The following is a 21,323-nucleotide window of genomic DNA, read 5'->3' on the forward strand; positions in this document are numbered from 1 at the left end:
AGTCCTTGTTTGTCGTATAAGTTTTTTTCAATGAGCTACAAATAATTTTCAGACCCACGGTTATTATCTGTGTAATCACAGTAGGCCTAATATTCATCCATCTATATACTGTTATAGGGATTAATATGCTATTAATGGCTGTGATTGCTCAGACTGTCATTTTTTGGTGGTTGTTTAATAAACATTATGATGACTATATATCGTTATGGACAAAAGCAACCACGTGAATAACTGTACCATAAATTAAACAACTTGCCATCCCACATACATAGATCTATGCGCCAACCAAACGCCTGCTTCGCTCAACGACAAAAAACCGCGGCGGATGTGACGTAAGAGGAAGTGACGCCAGGGAGAGGCCGCAGTGGCGACGTGTCTTTAGAACTAGAGTCTTTTTCTTAGCGGAGACTAAGCCGGTGCCACATAAACTGGTCCGATCCGACGTACCGGGGCCATTAACGCGCTGAGATCCATACAGAGGGAGCCATGGGCAGTGAGTATAGCTATGAGCTTTTGCCTGGCTACTGGTGGTTTGCATTTGTTCATCACTGTTCCATTTAGTAATTTTAACTTGACAGTTGGAGCAGATACTGCTCATAGTGGGGAGGGTGGAGGCCATCTTCTATTTATAATCACCAAATTTGGAAGCGGCATTTTTTTGCCTCTATAGTTTTAATGCGTATCGATCTGCTGTTAGAGTTCTTATTTGAAAGCCTACGGTGGTTTGGGTCCAGCGCTTTATTCTGGGTCCCTCTGCCGACTATGACAAATGGGGCCCTAACTATCACCTCTGATGGAGGCTGTTGCCTGTCTATTCGAGTCTAAATACGGTGTTGCGCTCTGCTTGTCAAGGCAACTTAACTAATTTCTAGTTAATCCAAAGGTTTAGTTTCCGTACATTTTATAGCTGTTTTGATACATTGTTTCTAATAGTAGAAACCTTTAGGCAGTGATAACCGGACTTGTGCCGAATAGACGCATGGATTGAGAGCATTTATGTCGAATTTATAGTTTTCCGTCTTTATTTTATTTAAATGTGTAATCGTGTATTTTCAAGCAGTGTTCTGCATTTATTTGAAGGTAACTTTATATAGAGAGATTCTGTACTTTTCACTCGGGTCCACTTCTGTATTAGTGATGACGTAGCACAACAGAGAAACATTACTACTGCTTTGGTTACAGCCTTTATTTACCTAGTAAAGCCGCTCATAGTTAGACTACAAGTCTGCTTTATATTGTGGTAGTAGTGAAATGTAATCCAATTAATTTAATTTGTTTAGGGTCTCATTATAATGATCGGAATAAAATCAGCAGTCAGTATCCAGTTAACCCATGTTCATTGGTGAGGTGTAAGATTTTATTTGAATCGCTTTCTTTGATTGGAGTAAATGGCTGATGAATTCGGTTGTCCCAGGTAGCCGGTAAATTCTGCCAGCCGAAGGCAACGGCAGACCGATGCCACGTCTGCTTGCCTCCTTGTTAAGGATGTATATAGACGTTATAAAACCGTTTTATCCTTAAAGTTAACACCGTTTGTCCTGTGTTTTTTTTTCAGTAAAATTTTTAGAAGTTATAAAGCCATTCTGTGCCGTTTTACCTGAAATCCAGAAGCCTGAAAGAAAGGTAAGCCTTAGTTTTCCCTTGCTTTATATATTGGGGGAAAAGGATATTGGAGACAAGGGTGATGTTAATAACTGAAATCATTCATTCTTCCCCAGATTCAGTTCAGAGAGAAAGTATTATGGACTGCCATCACTCTGTTCATTTTCCTGGTCTGTTGTCAGGTGAGTTTCTTCTCCTTTACAAGAAAACTCATTGAAACTAAATATGTAAGAAGCCCAAGCCTTTAAGTTCCCTATAAGTTAAAATTTGGATGTCAATTCTGACCATAATTAAAAGCAAAGGAATGGACCAGAGAACTAGTGTAATGTGACTGCGCCGTTTGCACTAATTATCAGAGCATGGTTTCTTCCAGCACTGATTCTGTCGTCCCTTTCAGATCCCCCTTTTCGGTATCATGTCGTCAGATTCTGCAGATCCATTCTACTGGATGAGGGTTATATTAGCATCCAACAGAGGTATGTGTGAATCTTGCACCCTTCCACTGTGTGTGCCTTTGAGCAAAGCGTTGCTACACATTTTTCCTGTACCCTTTCAAATCAGCGTAAGACTCCTATGCTTCCCCTGTTTGATAAACATCTTGTTCTAACTTAATAACCTTATATTATGAGTGGTGGCTCTTAATGTTTTTTAATTATTGAGAAATACTGATATGCTTGCGCTTGGACCAGTTGCTTCAAGAAGTTTCAAAATGTTCTAATTGTTTATGACGTATGTGTTGTTTATGACTGTGAGATCATTGCTGTACAGCTCTTGCTTTGCTTGTTCAGTACTGGATGTGCAGCCCAGTTGCTCGGCTGTTACTGGTAGATGTTGCCCTTGTTCCATCCTCTTGTCTTACCCTCTTTAGGCACCCTGATGGAATTGGGCATCTCTCCCATTGTCACCTCTGGCCTCATCATGCAGCTGTTGGCTGGAGCCAAGATCATTGAGGTTGGGGACACGCCCAAGGACCGTGCGCTCTTCAACGGGGCACAGAAATGTAAGGCACACCTGTCTCCTGTACGTCTGCTGCCGTTCCACAGGAACTCTCATCATAGTTTGACATAACGTCGTGTTCTTATCTGAGCTGTAGGGTTAAGTACATATATGAGGGCCGCTGAATATTTTTCACGTAAAGAAGACACCGGGAGCCCTGTGTTTTTCCTCTGTCTGCGAATAGCTCCCTTGATTTCACTTAGCGCTTTGCTCATGAGTGCAAAGTCCGGGTGTCCTCTTGCGGCTTGAAGTAGGTTGGGGTTGAGTCCATGTCCTTAAATGCTTGATTACCCGATGCCCTATTTAGGGAGATTCAAACTCCTCACGTAGGTAGTACTCTATGCTTGGCTTTACTGACTGCGAAGCCTCTTAGGCTTAAATTTTTATTTTTCATTTAGCTTCTATGTTTTTGTAAATTGTAAATTATTAGCGGATAGATGACTCGTAACAACCTGGACTGGCTTAATCCTGATATTTAAAAATAATGTATGACCTCTTACCTGACCATCACATTGTAAGATCATTGTTATGAGTCTGTGTTGGTTGCTCTTCCCGCTCTAACATCACTCTCTCTGCTGCAGTGTTCGGTATGATCATCACTATTGGACAGGCCATTGTGTATGTGATGACTGGGATGTATGGTGACCCCTCCGAGATGGGGGCTGGAATCTGCCTGCTAATCATCATCCAGGTAAGTCGTACCGTCCCCATTCCTCTTCCAGTCAAACGGCTGTCTGGGATACATTCTATTTTTCGACTGGACATCATTTTAGGCTATGGAGTCATTCCGCCCTTTACATCGGTAGCATTTTTGGTTTCATGCAGTCTCATCTCTCCCCAGCTCTTTGTGGCCGGTCTTATAGTCCTGCTTCTGGATGAGCTGCTACAGAAGGGCTATGGGCTGGGCTCTGGAATCTCTCTCTTCATCGCTACCAACATCTGTGAGACCATTGTCTGGAAGGCCTTCAGCCCAACCACCGTCAACACTGGCAGAGGTGAATACTTCTCTCTCCCCCATCTAGCTTTTATGAAGTCCTGGTACTTTTAGGTGGCTCAATCCCACCTTGTGGTGATGCCTCTTACCACGCACTGTTAGGTTACCATTGGCTGACAGTTTAATTTTGTTTAGTTGTCTGATTTTGTTTCTAACCCTGCTGTAATTCATAGCAGAGAAGGGTGCAGAATTTTATACTTAATGTTTTCCTGCATTTTCATGACTTGATTGAGTGGAATTGATGTTGAAACATTGGCTTGTAGGTGTGGTGGGCCTGTTCAGGATCATCTTAGAACCAGCCCCTACCGCAGTCAGGTGATGCATGGATGGAATTTGACCTTTGACCTTTGACGCTTTCCATTTCAGGGACTGAGTTTGAGGGAGCTATCATTGCCCTCTTCCACCTGCTGGCCACCCGCACAGACAAAGTGCGGGCGCTGAGGGAGGCCTTCTACAGGCAGAACCTGCCCAACCTCATGAACCTCATCGCCACGGTCTTTGTGTTCGCTGTGGTCATATACTTCCAGGTCAGTATCTTTTCCCCCCTTCTCCTCCCAGCTTGTTTAACAACACATTCCTTTTGTATGAACTTGTATGAACTTTTTTATGAAATTTGTAGTTCTAAATGAGCCAATTAATTGTTTGTTGGAATTGTTTTTTGCAGACGGTTTTGGTAGGAATGAAATGTCATGGCTGAATATAATCTCCCCCTCAATATTGACAGGGCTTCAGGGTGGACCTTCCCATAAAGTCTGCTCGCTACCGTGGCCAGTACAACACCTACCCAATCAAGCTCTTCTACACTTCCAACATTCCCATCATCCTGCAGTCTGCCCTGGTATCCAACTTGTATGTCATCTCGCAAATGTTGTCAACACGCTTCAGTGGGAACTTCCTGGTTAACCTACTGGGCACCTGGTCTGTGAGTATACGTCTTTACTCATGGTACTCTTCTTCTCAACTTGTATGATGTTAGTAACCTGTATGGTTTAAAATATACATTGAAATATACTTTAATGCAATATTTTATCTGAATGAGCCTAAAAACAGTAAATTTTGTATTTCTCCATAGAGTAGCTGATTTGAGTGGTTCTTCCTTGATTGATTCTAGGAGGAAGGCTTGCTCTAAATGTGTTCTCAGTCTTATGTTTTTCCCTCATTCCTCAGTATTTCTAAATCTATTTTGTCTGATGTGCTTTCCCAGGATACATCTGCGGGTGGCCCAGCTCGTGCCTACCCTGTTGGTGGTCTCTGCTACTACCTATCTCCCCCAGAGTCTTTTACTTCGGTCCTTGATGACCCGGTCCATGCAGTCATCTACATAGTCTTCATGCTCGGCTCCTGTGCTTTCTTCTCCAAGACCTGGATTGAAGTGTCTGGCTCATCTGCTAAAGATGTAAGTCGCCACACTTCTTAGCCTTATCTTAAGCTAGCACACCTTCGCTATTCTTGTTTTCGCGTCTTGGAGTCATCGAGTTGGAGCATGTCACGTTTCGACATGATAGGAATGCCCGTAAGCTGCATGATGTGTGATTTGCAGACAGGATTTCACAAACTTTGCTGTCAGGATGGGCAATAGGATGGGTGTGTGCTATATACATCATTACTGTAGTGATTGACAATATTGTGTAGGGCTTCATAGTAAGTTAAACATGCTTTTGCTGTGAAATGTATATACATGAAGTGCTTTGATTATATATCCAGCTATGCATTAAACTGCCTAGTGAAGGCAGATTTGTCTCCTGGAACGTACTGTTGTATTTCTGGATGTTTTCTTCATTTGTGCTCTCTGTTCAGGTGGCCAAGCAGCTGAAGGAGCAGCAGATGGTTATGAGGGGCCACAGAGAGACCTCGATGGTCCATGAGCTGAACAGGTAAAGCATACCTCCAATGCCTCCACAGGAGCCTCTCTGATCTGGTTGAATCCCTGGCAGCTTTGGAGTAGATGAGGCAGCGGCAGAAGGTTTTGTACCAGCATTCTGACCACGCCTCCTCTCCCTGCGCAGGTATATCCCCACCGCAGCAGCGTTCGGCGGCCTCTGCATCGGCGGCTTGTCTGTGATGGCCGACTTCCTGGGGGCCATCGGCTCTGGCACTGGGATCCTGTTGGCCGTCACGATCATCTACCAGTACTTTGAGATCTTCGTGAAGGAGCAGAGCGAAGTGGGGAGCATGGGCGCTCTTCTCTTCTAAAATCCCTCTCAGCAGACAGACCCGGCATTTTTTGTACTTCACTTTTGTTTTTTTTTTTAAGGAATCATACACATGTCTGTGATCTAGCTCTTGGAGTTTTGATGGGTGAACATCCTTCCATTGGAGCCCATGGGGCAGAGTCACATTTTGAACTGGACTTTAAGTGAGATTGCAGGGGGCCGATATGTGTTACAGGACGGATTACCCTTTTCACAGCATCCATCTCTCCAGTCTGTTTGGTACAAGATGACAGGGGGTTTATTTTTCCTCCTACCCCCCCCCCCCCTTCCCTCCCCCTGCACAGTTTTTGACATTCTATTTGACACACCTCTGCCTCACCTAGCTGACTATCGCTGTTACCTGGATGTTAACCTGATGTCACACAGCATTGGATAAACTATGCCTTCTCGCATAGAGTGGCATAGAGATCTCGCGTAGACAAGTGACTTTGCTGTTTTTAATCTCCAGAAGAAGGTCGGTTTAGGTGCAGGTTTTACCTGTAAGGTATCTCCTAAAGCTAAGCAATTGTAGGTTGTTCAGTGGCAGAAGTACTCATTCACAACTCGGTCCCGTTTATTTTATTTGCAGCATTGCTGGTTTTAGGTTAAGTACAGTTTTCCCCCAAATAAAGGGAAGTGTCTGTATGTGGGTGGGTCCCCCGACCGACTTTATGTGCATGTTGCACACTGGAATCTGCCAGGGGCAGGAAGAGGAAGTTTTTTGTTTTTTTTTACTTCTCTGTATTGGATATAACTGTATTAAAGGTTTTTGTGTATTGCTTTATTGTACATATACCATTTATGCATTCCTCCACAGTGTAAGCTATTTGTGTGTAAAAAGAAAAAAAAAACACTGTGAGGACATGTTTAAATTGACTGCCAGGTAATATAAAGCCGCTTTGGAGGAAACGGAACAAAAAACGAACACCCATAGAGCTTAACTGATACGGAGTACTGGAATGTATTTTCTCCTCTATTGGACTAAACGCAGCTGACACAAACCTGTGATCGCAATACAGTTGTAACACCTGCACAGCCAGTGTTTAAGAAGCAGTTAGTATCCTAGAAGACTCAATGTCGAATAAATAATTCTTTATAAAAATGAGTTGAATGTGTCTTAATCACCAAAAAGATCTGCTTTGTCCAGGAGGAAAAATCTATTAGGTCATTACAATTATAGCGTTTTCTTCTATTCTCTGACAGTGAAAACACAAAAGATCGTCTAGTTCTTCAAAACAAAACAGCTCTGCCCAGAGATTCGTAGACTGAAGATACAACATAAGTTATATTAGAAGTTTCCCATAGCTGGTCGGACTCCAATCCAAAATCCACTACACTTTAGTGTAAAATGGACGTTTTATCTCCTAACGGGTAGCGCTTACCGTTTTAAAAATCATCTGACAACCTTGCTGGTGTTTCCATCAGCAGTCTAGATTTTCTTATACGGCTATTTTTTATTTAATAATCACAGTATTGATAATATTGATACTAACATGTGGCAACACATGTTTCCTGTCAGCCAGAGGCCATTCAAGGTTAAAATTTTGTAAAATGTCATAAACTTCAAAGACTGTCTTGTCTTACCGTTCTGACCTCAGGTATTCCGGAATCATTATTATTATAAGGTACGTTTATTTATTATGCTCATGAAGTTTAGTTAAGTAATGAATCACATTTTTAATTCTAAGAGGATTGAAGTAGGTCAGTTTGTATCTACATTCTATTTTTGATTTTTAAAGATTGAATAAAGCCGTGTTTCGATCGGCATTGGTGTGAACAGCTCTTACGCACGATGGGGTCCTTAACACGCAGTGATGTAATCGAAAGCTCGCGATAGTAAGGAACTGGAAGATGAGAGGTCGGAGGTTGGAGTTTGCAGCGTGTCGGGCGGTTGAAACCGGGGTGGCTGAGGAAGAGTGGCCGGTATTGACCACTGACAGTAAAAGGAGGTAGAAAAGGCTGTCGGTGGGATTTGTTGTGGAACACGGAAACTTCTACGCTGACAGAAATGTCGCATTGCAAGCAGGAAGGTATGCCGAAGTCCCATTTCCATTCATTTCTTCGCGGCAATGTCATTTACATGACCAACTGACCAGAGTAGCACGAGCTGGTGCGATCGTGTAAATGTATTACTTAATCAGTTACCTTACTGGTTATCTAGGCGTAAGTGTGGGAAAGCAGTGCTACAAATATTCAGCTATATATGGATTGGTGCATGAGTCTAACCATAAATAATACTATCCTAAGCTATTAAGATATACTTTATAGTGCATCTTGATTGCTGTGCAGATCTCAACACGTGGATATAAAGATTCTCTATCTCATTTTTATAATTATTCTTAATTAAGCTCATTCATTTAAAAAATAAATATATTGATCACATTAATAAGCTTTGCATGATTATCACCTAAAGACCTAAAGGTTATATGGGTATATACGTTTAATTTTTACCCTATTTGTCGAATTTATTTAGTGAATTAGTATAATATTAATGTCTGTTAACAGAAGCTAACTTGCAGAATATGTATAATCTGTTTTAAAGATTTTGATCCTCGTTATATTTCTACATTAGTCAATGCTAATGTGACGCGGGTGCATAACTGGATTCCTTTTAATTCTGGTTTGGACCTCTTATTTTTGCCTACAGACGGCGCCAGGATAACTGTCAGTTTTTATTGTTCCTTGTTGCCAAATAGCTGTTTAGAGTTGTAAACATTTTGACCTTCCCATGTGTAATTGGCGCTGTTATGGGTATGGGGTTTTGATTTTTATTTCCTGAGTGTTTAATTGATTGATTGATTGGTTGGTTCTGTGTTCTTCTCTTTGGCAGGTAAGGATCGCATAATCTTTGTAACCAAAGAGGATCATGAAGCGCCCAGCAGTGCGGAGCTGATAGCTGATGACCCCAATGACCCTTACGAGGATCAAGGTGAAGGCAGCATACCTTTGTTGGGAGAAATTGGGTGAAGACTGATATCTGTGTTTATACTCTTGGATTTGGGGCAATCTGAGATGAGGAGTATTGTATACTTATTCATTTTAATGTATTTTACATTAATTGTATTTACATTGTAATTAAATTGTAATTTATTTGCACCTGGTTTGATGCTAATTGCATTCCATTAGCTCTGCAGCCTATACTCAGTAAAGTTGAGTCAAATCTAATCTAAAAAAAAATGGGCTATGCAGAGACCGAATGTTGTATTGGGTTTCATACATTATCAGTCAAATGTCTGGATGCACCTGCCAAAGATCTTTTATTTTTTTTACAAGTTAATGTTCTTAAGCACCTTAAAGGTAAGTAGCAAGTATTATCTTGTGAACAAGGAAAGCGATGGAGTGCTGCGACAGATGACCTACCCACCCAATACTCTATACAGCTGGTTTGGGACAGTAGCCAACTTGTGCCTAGATCTTGTGGGAACTCCTTCAGCACTGCTGAAGAAGCATTCCAGGTGGCTACATCTGGAAGCTGGTTGAAAGAATGGCAAGAGTCTGCGATGCTGTCATCGAAGGCAGGGGGGAGGGAGGGCTAGAATTTAAGAAAATTCCGCGATGCTGAACACTTCTCTTGGTTGTTGCTGTTTTTGAGATTTTATTATTTCATTTCCTCAAGGCCTTTTACTATAAGCTGAATAGCACAGGTAAAATAGAGACAAACGCATTGAAAGCGGGTGTATCCAGGCTTTTAACTAAAGCCATGACACTACATTGTATCGTGTTCTGTTCTAATCTGATCTTTCTCCACAGGCCTCATCCTGCCGAGCGGAGAGATTAACTGGAACTGCCCCTGCCTGGGGGGCATGGCCAGTGGGCCCTGTGGGGAGCAGTTCAAGTCGGCTTTCTCCTGCTTCCACTACAGCACAGAGGAGGTGAAGGGCTCAGACTGTGTGGATAAGTTCCGTGGGATGCAGGAGTGTATGCAGAGGTACCCCGAGCTGTACCCCCAGGAGGACGACAACGAGAGCGCCTCACCCCCCAGCCAGGACTTCGCCCCAGAGCCTGACTCCGCCCCAGAGCCTGACTCCGCCCCCACCTCAGAGGACACACCCCCCACAGAGAGCTCAGCCACCAGCTAATGCCAAATTCTCCATCATGTAGCCTTTCCACTGCAGCCACTGAGGGGGAGGTACGAGTCCCAGGTTGCGAATATGCGTATCAGCGCATTGGGCCCCACTGGCTGGATTCATTAGGATCAGAAGCGGCTAAGATGAGAAGGCAAAGATCTTAAAGCTTTAGGAAGTCCCTGGAAAGATTGCCTTTATTTCCCCTCGCCTTCCCTGAATTTGACGTGGAAAGGAGGATCCCCAACATAAATTAAACTTTTGTTTGACTGAGAGCAGCAGCACTGTTTATGGAGGACCCTGAAATTCTCCAGTAGTTTGTCGTACCCCGGTACCCTTACGTCGATGGCGTGATGTTGCCCTTTGTATCCGTTCACAGGCTACATACTAGTGAAAATAGTACAACTGGAAAATTTATTTGATTATAAGCTTACAGTCAGACCTGGAGTTTAGTTCTAACAGCGTACTCTCTGCAGAATGACATTAAGCAGTTACTGGTCTCTAGGATGCTGCTGGTTCTAGGTGAGAACACTGACTTTCTATGCAAACCTTTCCAGAGAAGCAGGCCGGGGTGCATGAAGTGTTTGCAGTGAGGGTCCATAATGCCACGGATAAGGGGAAGAGCTCTGGGGGCAAAGGCCGTGTATGCAGAGTCCTGAGGTTTTCGTGTTTGTCTCTTTTCACATTCACAGCCTTAATGTACCATCACATCCTTCTTAGCCAGTAATTAACTGTTATTAAACAGACCACTCTCTTGCTGTGTGGTGTCTTGGACCAGCCATTTACTTCCTTGTTGGTGAATTAACCCAAATATCCAAGGTTCTGAATTTGGAGAATCTGAACAGAAGAAAGGTGTACATATGCTTTTTTTTAATCAAACTATGGGCAAAACCATTCACTTTGAACCATTTTCATCAGTCTTTTCTGTTTTCCATAGCATTTGCACAAATGAGGATAACAGAGAATTTGATTTATTTGTTGATGGATTCAAATATGAGCCAGTGTTATATGCAACACACAGAAAGAGCAGACAATGCTTTCTGTCTCTTAAAGGTGCCGTGAAGAGGCAATTTTACTGTTTGTTATTATTCACTAAATAATGTGTTTGATCTCTACAGAAGATGCTTCTCTGCTTCTCTTGCAGCTGGTTGAAGTAAACAAAAAAAATATCCAGTTTGTAGTAAGGGGAGGCATGAAGCTTTGAATCTTCCAATCAGTGGGATGGCCATAAGCTGTCAATCACTGTCCTGTTGTCCAATGAGATTTAACCGTGGACTGACAGAGTGTCTTAATGCTTCCCAGGGGGGCTTCCAAAGCAAGATTTTCACTGTGGATTTTGTCAGGGCGCTGTCTATTCACCTGGAAACGCGGAGAGCTTCCTCCAGACCTGGGGTTTCCTCCGAACATGGTGGTTTTGTTGTACAGCTAGTCCAGCTGCCAGTAGTACCCGCTCCCCTGTACCTGGGTATGTCCTGAGGTGCGAGTGGGCGTGTCAGGGGCAGCCTTGCTCCAATGTCTCAGCCACGTGCTCCCCCACCTTGGCCGTCCAGCGGAGTACCATGCTTTGAGTGGTCACCAGCAGACGCCCCGACTCCACCTCCTCCGGCCCGGCCAGCAGGTACTCCACCCCTAAGCCGGAGGATGAGCAAAAAGTGAGCTTGGAGTCTTTTTTTTTTTTTTTTTTTTTTTTTTTGATGGTTCACTGACTTGATGGAAAGTGTCCGGCTGTTCACCTGAGCAGTGACGGCTCTACAGGCAGACCTTGTGTAACGTTCTGGTTGTGTGAGTAATATGGACTTGGCGAGAGAGGCAGGCGGGGACCTCTGCAGGCAGGTATGAGGAATCGCTTAACGCTGTCACTCCCACAGCCCATGAGATCACACACGATGCGAGTGGCAGCACTGAGCGTACAGTTCACCCAAAGCTAATGACGGTGATCTCCAGCCAGCACTGTCAATCAGCATCCCAGCTGGAGGTAAGTACCCACCTAGAGTTACTGTCCGAAACTCACCATGGTCTTCAGTAAGACAGAAACTAGGGGAGGTTTCTGAAGACTTGAAGGCTACAATGATGTGAAAACAGCCTTGCTGAGCTAAATAAAGCCAAATTAGCTGGACAATAGAGCTTCCTACAAGGAATGGTTTAGGGTTGTGGATCTTCTGATATTCAATTTTATAGTGTTATTTACTGAGAGAGACTGTGGATTTGGCAAACAGGAAGGAAAATTAGATAAGATGTCTTAAAATGTACAGAAACCCATTTTAAAACGGTTCTATCTAACCCTCTGCCCTTTAATGTAATAAGTATCTGCGGCATGCACACAGAGTGTAATGTGAAGCTGAGTTTTATACCTGGATTGAGGATGGGACAGGTGCAGCCCAAGGTCGTCCATGACACGGGGAACAGGCTGTGGGTGCCCTGGGACAGGGACAGGCGTCCCGATCGCAGCACCTTGCGCACCTTCACTTCCACCTCCACGTGGCTGCCTTTGTCATGAGCCGACAGCACGCTGGCCTTGATGACTGTCACATGAAGGGACAGTACGTGGGATCTGACTGTTCGCTGAAATGCTACATGTACTGTTATTCTACACATACAATACCTAGGATGTTATTGGGACAGATGTCGCGCTACACAGATTGGTCACATGGCCAGAACATTTCGGCATATGTGTACTGAATAAAGCCCAACCCAATCCTCGCTAACTCCCTCACACATCCTCTTTGGCAGCAACATACCAGATGGTATCACCAGATTGCAATATGTGTGAAATCTGCGGCCTAATTATTCTTACCGTAGGCATACTTTCTCTTGCAGAGATCAGAGATGCTTTTCAGAGTTTTCTCCTTGCAGTTGCATTTCGCTGTAATAGATGCTAGTGTCACTGACCCATAGAACCACCTGTCGTATACCTGTCTGCTATACCTGGTTCAGGCTGTCATATAATTTGTTTGCCAGGATTTCAGAAGATAAATATACAAAACCAGTATATACCCTAGGCTGACCCCCATATAATCACCTGTATAATGAATAGCTGAGATAGTGAGCTCCTCTGACCACTCCTTTCCTTTTTCATTGGTCAGGCTGCTTGTACCGTCGGGGATCCTTCCACCAATGGGAATGTTGTAGGCCTCATAGTGATTTCTGTTTCTCAGAGTAAAGGCAGGATTCAGGGAGAGGCTCATGATGCATTTGATGCCAGAGCAAAAGTATTTTATGACATCATGATCTAAACCAGTCATTAGCAAATGTGGGCGTGGCTACCAGCTAACGAGGCAGAGAGGGAGGAGCGGCAGGGTTCACCTGTCTTGACAGTGTCCTGTGATGGAGTCGCAGTTCTGGGGGCAAGAGCACCGTGTGCAGCCATTGGGCCCGAAGCCCCAGTAGCCTGGGAGGCAGTGGCTGCAGGTTCGACCGCCAACCCCCAGCTTGCAGTGACAGTGCCCACTGCGGGGGTGACACCAGCGACCCTCAGCCCTGCCCTGCACCGAGCCGACAGAGTCACACCAGCAACCTGTGGGGGAAAAAAGAGCCAAAATACAAGACTGATTAGGGATAGTAAGCAGAAGGGCCATTCAGGGTCTTCCAGACTTTCAATGGCGTCAAACTCCATCCAGCCATCACCCGTCATGCTCTTACGGGTGCAGGCGTGTGGCGAGCTCAAGGCTGTGCTGCTCCGCCGCTGATAACCCGGGCGGCAGCGCTGGCACCTGCTGCCCTCTGTGTTGTGACGGCAGCCATCGCAAACTCCCCCACTCACACCCCCTGTAGTCTGCCACATCCACCGGGAGAAGTGGCAGCTGTCGGCATGACCGTGACACTCGCACCCTAGCAGATGAAGAACGTCAGCAGGAGGAAAAGGGACATAGGATATGAAACAATGTCGATATATGTGCATCCATCCAGACCCTAACCAGGGAAGTAGAGTACCTGTCAAAAGTATTTGCATTATGGCAAATAGGAAAAAACTAGTTTCCAACAAGTGTAAATTTACACTGATAATCTACATATGGTATAAGTTAGTTTTATGTTATTTAGCAGATAACATAAGTCCACATTTACAAGGTACTGGATTGTAACAAATGGGGAAAAATACCAGAATGTGACCAGCTTGTACTTCTGTAACTCGCTGTGTGACTATTCAGCATAAACATTTTAACCATTTAAGTTGCTCTGTTAGTCTGAAAGCAAAGCAGCGCATCCACAATAGAGCTCAGAGCGTTCAGCTGAACAGGAGAGATATTCTCAGTGAGATCAGCATGCCGTGGCCTCATGTCTGAGCCGTGACACCTGGTGGCCCCCACCTTCAGGGGCACTCACTCTTGCAGGGGTGGGGCTCCCCGCTGTTACCGTTGGCAGGTCTCCAGGGCCGGTCGTTGAAGAGGGGGGCGCACCTCTGGCAGTGCTCTCCCGCCGTGTGGTGTGCGCACACGCACCGGCCCGGCACCTGCCCCCAGGACACAGCACGCCATCACATTCTGCTGCATCCTGCAGTTTGCGCTACATGCATATATTTATCCATGCGCATGTTAAACAAAAGCATGCTCACTTGGAGCATACATGCTTGCGCAGAACATGACACTCACGACACAACGCGAACGCAAACTCTACGCACCATGCCAGCATGAGGTCGCGTGCCCAGCCGTGCCACAAACGGTTGGCACCGTCCTGCATGCCCATGACAGAGGCAGGTGCCCCCAGCTAGCAGACCGTAGACAGGAGAGGGCGTTGAATCCGTGCCAGGGGGGCTGCTTTGCCTGGAAACAGGGGCGGGACAGGACTGCTCCCTGAGAAGCCGTATTCTCAGATTGGTGAGCGTGAGCCGGGCAAGAGCCTCAGGGCTGTAGGGGTCCCTCAGGCTGTCTCCGGGACTGAGGGCCCGAAAGATAACCTGAGGACACAAAAAAAAAACAGTGTCCGCATGCATCTACAATCCTACCTTTGGTCACAGTGAGGATTGTCACCCAGTCCCTACCTCTCTGCTACTGGAGTAGCGGGAGGTGCACAGGGCACCCGGGGTCCTGATATCATCAGGGAGGCCGAACATTTGCCTGCAACTACTGGAAAAGAATTTGAGTGGCTCCCAGGACAGGGTGAAGTCACGCGACCGCTCCAGGACCATGGCCAAGGGGCAGGGCAAGCGAAAAGCCACCACCACGTGGGTCAGGGTGAACTGCGTCTCCAGGTCCAGCTGGACCTCCTCCTCCAGTAGCTCCCCCAGGTGCGAAGGCAGAGAGTGGCAGTGCGGGGCAAGGCAGGGCAGCGAGGATCTGTTTCCACAGCAGCTGCTGAGGGTGGTCAACTGTCTGCCAATCGCTAGATTCCCTACGGGGGCGCTACATGTGTGGTTCCTGCAGCGGGATCCTGCAAGAAGGGTTGCCACAAAGATTCAAAGTATAAGACAGTGATTCCCAGATCTTGAAACTCATGTGTACAGTTTTTTCCTCACCCCTCTTTAAAATGCTTCAGTATCGAGAAACAAGGATAAGTTGGTTCTATTAGCACAGTAACCACTTCAATAAATGACTTAGGTGTTCCACAGACGTATAACTGATTTCTTCTGTAATTACAGGGGGTAATTTATTTGCGGAGTCTGGTACCACTTTGACATGCATGACTTTAATACCTCCTTCATACTATGTACTCAAGCTGTAAATTATCCATCCATCTTTTATAACCGCTTGTCTAATTCAGGGTCGCAGGCAGGAACAACCCAGGACGGGACGCCAACCAATCGCAGGGCACGCAGGTATGTTTTTTTTAAGTTTGCTAAACGGCACATATTAATATGGAATTACTTAATGTACAATTAACTTGACTAGATAAACACAAAAAGCAAAATCCAACGTGTCCAGTCAATTACGGCGCACAGCAAAATTAACTAATTAATGATGATTCGTTGCTAAATTTACACTGGCAGCGCTTATGGGAAGCGGGCTTAGGTTACATCAGAAGGCTAATAATAATACCTTAACATACAGTCATCAAAAATGTGCCGTGAACGCTGCCTTCATATTCAGTTTAAATCAAATTAAAATTTAGCAGTGACCGCCTTAATAGTGTCTATGTAGCTACTGAAACAGCAAGTCTAACGAACCACCCTGTTATAATTCAATGATTTTAATCAATGTAGTGAATTTTATATTTATAATATTATCCTATAGCTACGAATGTATACGTATAAATCATACTTAACTTTATATTACCTTGATATAAAATGTTACCGTGCAATACGAAATTAATTAATTGCTTAATGGCTCATAAGCCAAGAACTGTTTTAATTTGGAGCTCAAATACAGTACAATGTATTCCTCGCGTAACACCTGAAACAGAATACAATATTATCGCCCCAAAGCAATAGTGCCAAAACCAAAAATCAAGATAAACATTTCAGCAGCACTATGTAAAGCAAGTGACGAAGGGTTTCAGTCTAGTTTCTCACCTAGTACGGCTTCCCCACACTTACCAGTCCCGCCCTGGAGGAGCGCAGAGCAGAGAATCACGCAGCAGACTGAGAGCATCTTAAACCTGACTTAGTCCTTCCGAGTCCCACTGCTCGCTTTCAGCTTTTTAATCTGCCTTCCAAATCCGCTCAGCCAAGTCCAGAGATACTGGCCCACTATCCGCTTAGTGCCTTTTCCCACGCCGTTTCGGAGGTCCGTGCATTGGCAAATAGCCTATTACTTTCCAGGGCAGACGAAAAAGACGCGGTCCTAATAGTTTACCCTTAACAAATAGTCCAAGTCCTCTCACTTGTCAAAAGTTCTGTCTCTGTTGTTTTTCTTTAATTTTCGTCCAATATAGAGTTACTAGAGGCCCTTTAACCACCAAAGCCAGGACATTAAAATACATTCAATATTTAAAACGCCCCCGAAGCATTCAAGTCACGAAAAATATAGGTAAAGCTACCATAATGCAATTTTAGATACGTTCGTGTATTACTATAATTTTCATCTGGATCCAGTTTTCTTTTTCCTGATCCATTTTCTTCGATCTTACTAACACAGAGTTTTACTAGAAGTACAATAATAAGCACATAAGTACAATAATGATGGCGGCTATTAGTTGTGGATTTCGGTTTGACCGTTTGGACAATATTTAGATTTTTCTGTTTATCTTAATTAATGTGCCATTTTATTTATAGAGTCAGCATAACATGAGCAATGGAAGCGGAACAAACGCCTACGATTATCGCTATGAAATGACTTCGTCAGGTTTCCGAAAGTGCGTATGTACCTGGGGTTTTATGTAACCCCTAGTGGCCGACACGAGCACTGCAACTTGAATATCACTGATTCGGGATGATTGCTGTGAGAGGACAAGACCACCAGGTTGGCCGACCACGGCAATCTGCAGCTTCAATGCAGAACAGCTGACGTGCATGTATTTCTGACTGATAAATGCTACCGCTACTATTTTTTTTCCTTGAAAAATCAAGCAAAGTGTCCACAGTATTGGGGATAATATGCCCTAGCAGTTTCGAGATTTCCCATGTGTGGTTTCACTTTACTTTAAAGTGCTGTCATCTCAATCCGTTGCTTGTCAGGACTCCGCTGTTCACTTAGGGACCTGTGTCCAAAGTAATGATGTTTGACATGAGATCTCGCAGCTGTGTGCTTGTCTACTATATAAGTAGTGTAAAGTATAGTATAATAGTATAATGGTTTTTATAACCTATTGTATTACAATTATATTTACTATTGTACCTGGATTTTCACTTGCTTTTCTTGAAAAATAATCTGGTATATAAATTGTAGGGGTCTTTATATACTGTATTATATGGTAATGACTGCAAAGGCGGTAAGGATGAACTTGTGCCAGACCTGTTCCCAGCTGAACACTTTGTCATAGGGAAGACTGGGGTGTAGTTTGGGGCAACATCAAACCCTCCATCTAAGTATCATGAGTGCAGAGTCAGGTGGAACAGGCAGGTAGCCTGTAACCTACAGTACAGGGTCCGAATATCAAAACTGTGTCCGTAGGCCCGTCTTCCTCCATGTCTGCTCTTTATGAGCTGAGGTATATTTCACCTTTGGCACACGTTCCCTCTGCTCCCGAACCAACACCTGCCCACAGCATCAGTCTCCACCCAGACTCAAGGAAGCTTGATGGGTTTGTTTCTCATCGCTGTCTAAAACCACATGCAACTTTTGTAAAGTGTTCTCTGCTAAAGTCAGAAGCAGTGTTGCCCTCTTCGTATACTTATCTGGATCTTCTTACTTCCGACTTTACATAACTACCCGCTTGACAGATGTGAAGATGTAAGGAGATTTTTCATGCCATTCTGACTCCCCCGAGTGAAGTATTTCGGGGAGAAAAATGGTTCTCCAGTTTCATGGCTCAATAGAAGGGTAAAAATAACAAGGAAAAATCAATCAAACATGTAACAGCTCTACAATGACAAGACAGTAAGTAGTAATGAAATTTTGCTGACATGACAAAATTCTTCTAACCCAGTTCATTTTTTCTATGTGGATTTCAGTCAAAACAATACATAAAAAAGTTTTTTTTACAGTGGAAAAGATAGATGTTGCATACATGTTCTTTGAAAGCTTACACTGATCAGCCATAACACTAAAACCACTAACAGGTGAAGTTAACAACATTGATTATTGTGTTACAATGACAAGGGTGTCATTATTTATTAGGTAAGTGAAAAAGTTGGTTGTTCAATCTGCAAGTAGGATAAATAGGCAAGAGTAAGAATCTGAGCAACTCTGACAAGGGCCAAACTGTGACGGCTAGACGACTGTGTCAGAGCATCTCCAAAAAGGCAGGTCTAGTGAGGTATTCCCGGTATGCAGTGGTCAGTACCTACCGAAAGTGGTCCAAGGAAGGGCACCCAAGGCTCACTGATGCGTGTGGGGAGCGGAGGCTAACCCGTCCGGCTCCATCCCACAGGAGAGCTACTGTATCACAAATTGCCGAAAAAGCTAATGCTGGCTGTGACAGAAAGGTGTCAGAACACAGTGCATCACAGCTCACTGCGTATGGGGCTACATAACTGCAGACCGGTCAGAGTGCTCATGGTGACCCCTGTCCACCGCCGAAAGCACCTACGATGGGCAAGTGAGCAGCAGAACTGGACCATGGAACAATGGAAGAAGGTGGCCTGGTCTGATGAGTCAGATTTTCTGTTACATCATGAGGTCGGCCGGGTGTGTGTGTGTGGTTTACCTGAGGAAGAGATGGCACCAGGATGCACTATGGGATGAAGGCAAGCCAGGGGAAGTTGTGTGATGCTCTGGGCAATTTTCTGCAGGGAAACCTTGGGTCCGGGCATTCATGTGGATGTTACTTTGAGATGTGCCATCTACACCTTGCATACCCAGCGCACCCCTTTATCGCAACGGTGTTCCGCGATGGCAGCAGGATGACGTCACCTGCCACACTGCAAAAAAAATTCAGGAATGGGTGGAAAAACATGAGTTTAAGGTGTTGACTTGGCCTCCGAATTCGCCAGATCGAGCATCTGTGGAATGTGCAGGACAAACAAGTCCGATCCCACCTCTCAACTTACAGGACTAAAGATCTGCTGCTAATGTCTTGGTGCCAGATACCACAGGACACCTCCAGAGGTCTTGTGGAGTCAGTGCCTCAATGGACCTAAGCGGTTTTGGCAGCACAAGGGGGACCTACACAATATTAGGCAGGTGGTTTTAATATTATGGCTGATCAGTGCATGTATTCTATGTTGCAGCAACATTACATTTAAATTATTTGGTAGAAACTTTTGTCAAAATCAAATAAAAAGATTAAATAGATCATTTTAATTTTATGGGAGTGAGACAACATAACGAATAACATAGCTATTAAAAATACAATGAATTATTTCAAAGTTCAGGTCCACAAATAATCCGATTTAATCGAGTTCAAAACTAAACCCATAGATACATATATTTGTATATGCAAAAAATGTGCCTTTTAATTGCAGTTGGGATAAGAGATGAGTCCTGAGGGCCTTTTTGAGGAGAAGCCCAAGCCCAACCTCCAGTAAAGGAGAAAAAACAGGATTTTGATTAGCAACTTTTTAAATTTGGAATTGTTACAGAACCTGAATCAAAGGGACATGGCAATCATAAAGGGATATAGAGATTCATGAGGTCATTTTGTGAAAATTTGTGATTTTTTACATTTTCCTTGTCACAAAACATGTACACCATTAACATCTTACAGTACACGGAAATACGAAACTATTTTAGGGACACATGCTAAGAAAACCATCTACATTTTGGGGCCACGTTTCGGTGATAATGTGAAACACATGGAGAGCTTATCCGAGCTGACGGCCATTGTGAATAATTTACCATCCACTGATGGCGAGATGAGCCGCTCCAGCCCGCAGCTTGTTAAGCTGTTTTACAACCTGAAAAAATATTGACAGAGCAAATCAAGTGAAATCTCATTTGGGCAGAGCTGAGTCCTGCCATAATAAAACATGTTCAAAGAGAGGATGAAGAAGCGAAACAAAGAACCAGAAAATTTCTCTAATTATCTGCCTCCCACATCTGACACAAGCACGCACACATGCACACAGACTGTGCCACTTGCTCATTTTTAAGTTGTTTAGACATGTCTAGGTTCTCTTTCTTGAAGCTTGTGTGTGCCGGAGTGTGTTTCTGCGCGCGCCCCTCTATCTGCGCGTCGTATCATCTATCACACATCATCAGCTCATCATACCTTTAAAGAAACCAGGCCCACTGCCAGGTGATCGATCACGAGTGAAGAATTTACCCTGACTCTCACCTAATTAGCATCACTGTGCACCATGTCCGTCCTTGTAAATCACAGTCTGTGCCCCCGAGTAAAGTTCCATTTCTTTTTATTTAGCATTTTCCAACATGGTTGCCCCTATGTGCTTAACACGGGATGCAACATCTGTGACACATTTATTATATTTCCATAAGTTATTTCCATAATTTGTAATCCTAACTGAAGGCTGTACCGATTGAGCTTTTTGTTCTACAAATTACAAGATAACCAGCTTCCTGTGTCCGCAGAGTGTATTGCTGCAGTGCTGTAAATGCTGATCAGTTCAGTTACGTGACGCCAGGACTTTCAAACTCCTGCCAGGTACAGGAGTGAATCTAGAAGACTCTCCTGAACTGGGCCAGTAGCCAGCAGAGGGACATCAGAATGGTGTAATGTGATTATCTAGTTGCAGCACATTCACTGTAGAGGGGACAGTTCGGATTCCCTAATTTTAATTTCGCGAGATAGTGTTTCTGTTTATATGGGAAGCAAAAGCTTTGGGCATGGATTTATGTGGACATTTCAAAGGTCACTGCGGAGATCAAAGGGATTCTGGCTCGGGGTATAGAAGAGGGGAAGCTTTCTGCTGTCTGATCTACAGCGGTGTAGGGGAGGCCTGGGCTATCTCATTGTAGGGGTGGCGTCGAGGGGGGGGGATGGGAAGCGTAGCTGTATCTGAAGCAAGGCGACAAATCAGGACTCCGCATCCTTTGGGGAGGAGCT

General features: G+C 44.3%; 3 protein-coding genes across 6 annotated transcripts; 2 read left to right on the forward strand and 1 right to left on the reverse strand.

The window, feature by feature from the left end:
• The first annotated feature begins 335 nt into the window (after positions 1 to 335).
• Positions 336 to 6,889, forward strand: LOC111837576 (protein transport protein Sec61 subunit alpha-like 1). Its single transcript, XM_023799760.2, has 12 exons — positions 336 to 493; positions 1,556 to 1,623; positions 1,719 to 1,784; positions 2,000 to 2,078; positions 2,471 to 2,602; positions 3,180 to 3,289; positions 3,440 to 3,593; positions 3,959 to 4,119; positions 4,317 to 4,514; positions 4,797 to 4,988; positions 5,390 to 5,466; positions 5,599 to 6,889. Exons 1-12 carry the CDS (start codon positions 487 to 489, stop codon positions 5,783 to 5,785), a joined length of 1,431 nt encoding a protein of 476 aa, XP_023655528.1. The 5' UTR covers positions 336 to 486; the 3' UTR covers positions 5,786 to 6,889.
• A 720-nt stretch (positions 6,890 to 7,609) lies between these two features.
• chchd4a (coiled-coil-helix-coiled-coil-helix domain containing 4a) lies at positions 7,610 to 10,606 on the forward strand. The gene is made up of 3 exons (XM_023799777.2): positions 7,610 to 7,814; positions 8,615 to 8,713; positions 9,535 to 10,606. The coding sequence occupies exons 1-3, from the start codon at positions 7,793 to 7,795 to the stop codon at positions 9,861 to 9,863; spliced, it is 450 nt and encodes a 149-aa protein (XP_023655545.1). The 5' UTR covers positions 7,610 to 7,792; the 3' UTR covers positions 9,864 to 10,606.
• Positions 10,607 to 10,803: 197 nt separating this feature from the next.
• Positions 10,804 to 17,091, reverse strand: LOC111837585 (netrin-4). 4 transcript variants are annotated; one of them, XM_023799775.1, is made up of 10 exons: positions 16,291 to 17,091; positions 14,824 to 15,212; positions 14,464 to 14,739; positions 14,169 to 14,295; positions 13,488 to 13,676; positions 13,152 to 13,362; positions 12,868 to 12,992; positions 12,643 to 12,711; positions 12,200 to 12,370; positions 10,804 to 11,477 (listed from the first exon to the last, which is right to left on the reverse strand). In XM_023799775.1, the coding sequence occupies exons 1-10, from the start codon at positions 16,367 to 16,369 to the stop codon at positions 11,341 to 11,343; spliced, it is 1,773 nt and encodes a 590-aa protein (XP_023655543.1). In that variant the 5' UTR covers positions 16,370 to 17,091; the 3' UTR covers positions 10,804 to 11,340. The 4 variants fall into 4 exon arrangements, 1 of the variants encoding a protein (XP_023655543.1); XR_011992656.1 differs by having other exon boundaries at positions 11,352 to 11,477; positions 11,582 to 12,370; positions 16,315 to 17,091; XR_011992655.1 differs by having other exon boundaries at positions 11,352 to 11,477; positions 11,582 to 12,370.
• Positions 17,092 to 21,323: the final 4,232 nt, after the last annotated feature.

The sequence above is a fragment of the Paramormyrops kingsleyae genome, chromosome 8 (assembly GCF_048594095.1).
Source record: "Paramormyrops kingsleyae isolate MSU_618 chromosome 8, PKINGS_0.4, whole genome shotgun sequence".
Taxonomy (NCBI): Eukaryota; Metazoa; Chordata; class Actinopteri; order Osteoglossiformes; family Mormyridae; genus Paramormyrops; species Paramormyrops kingsleyae.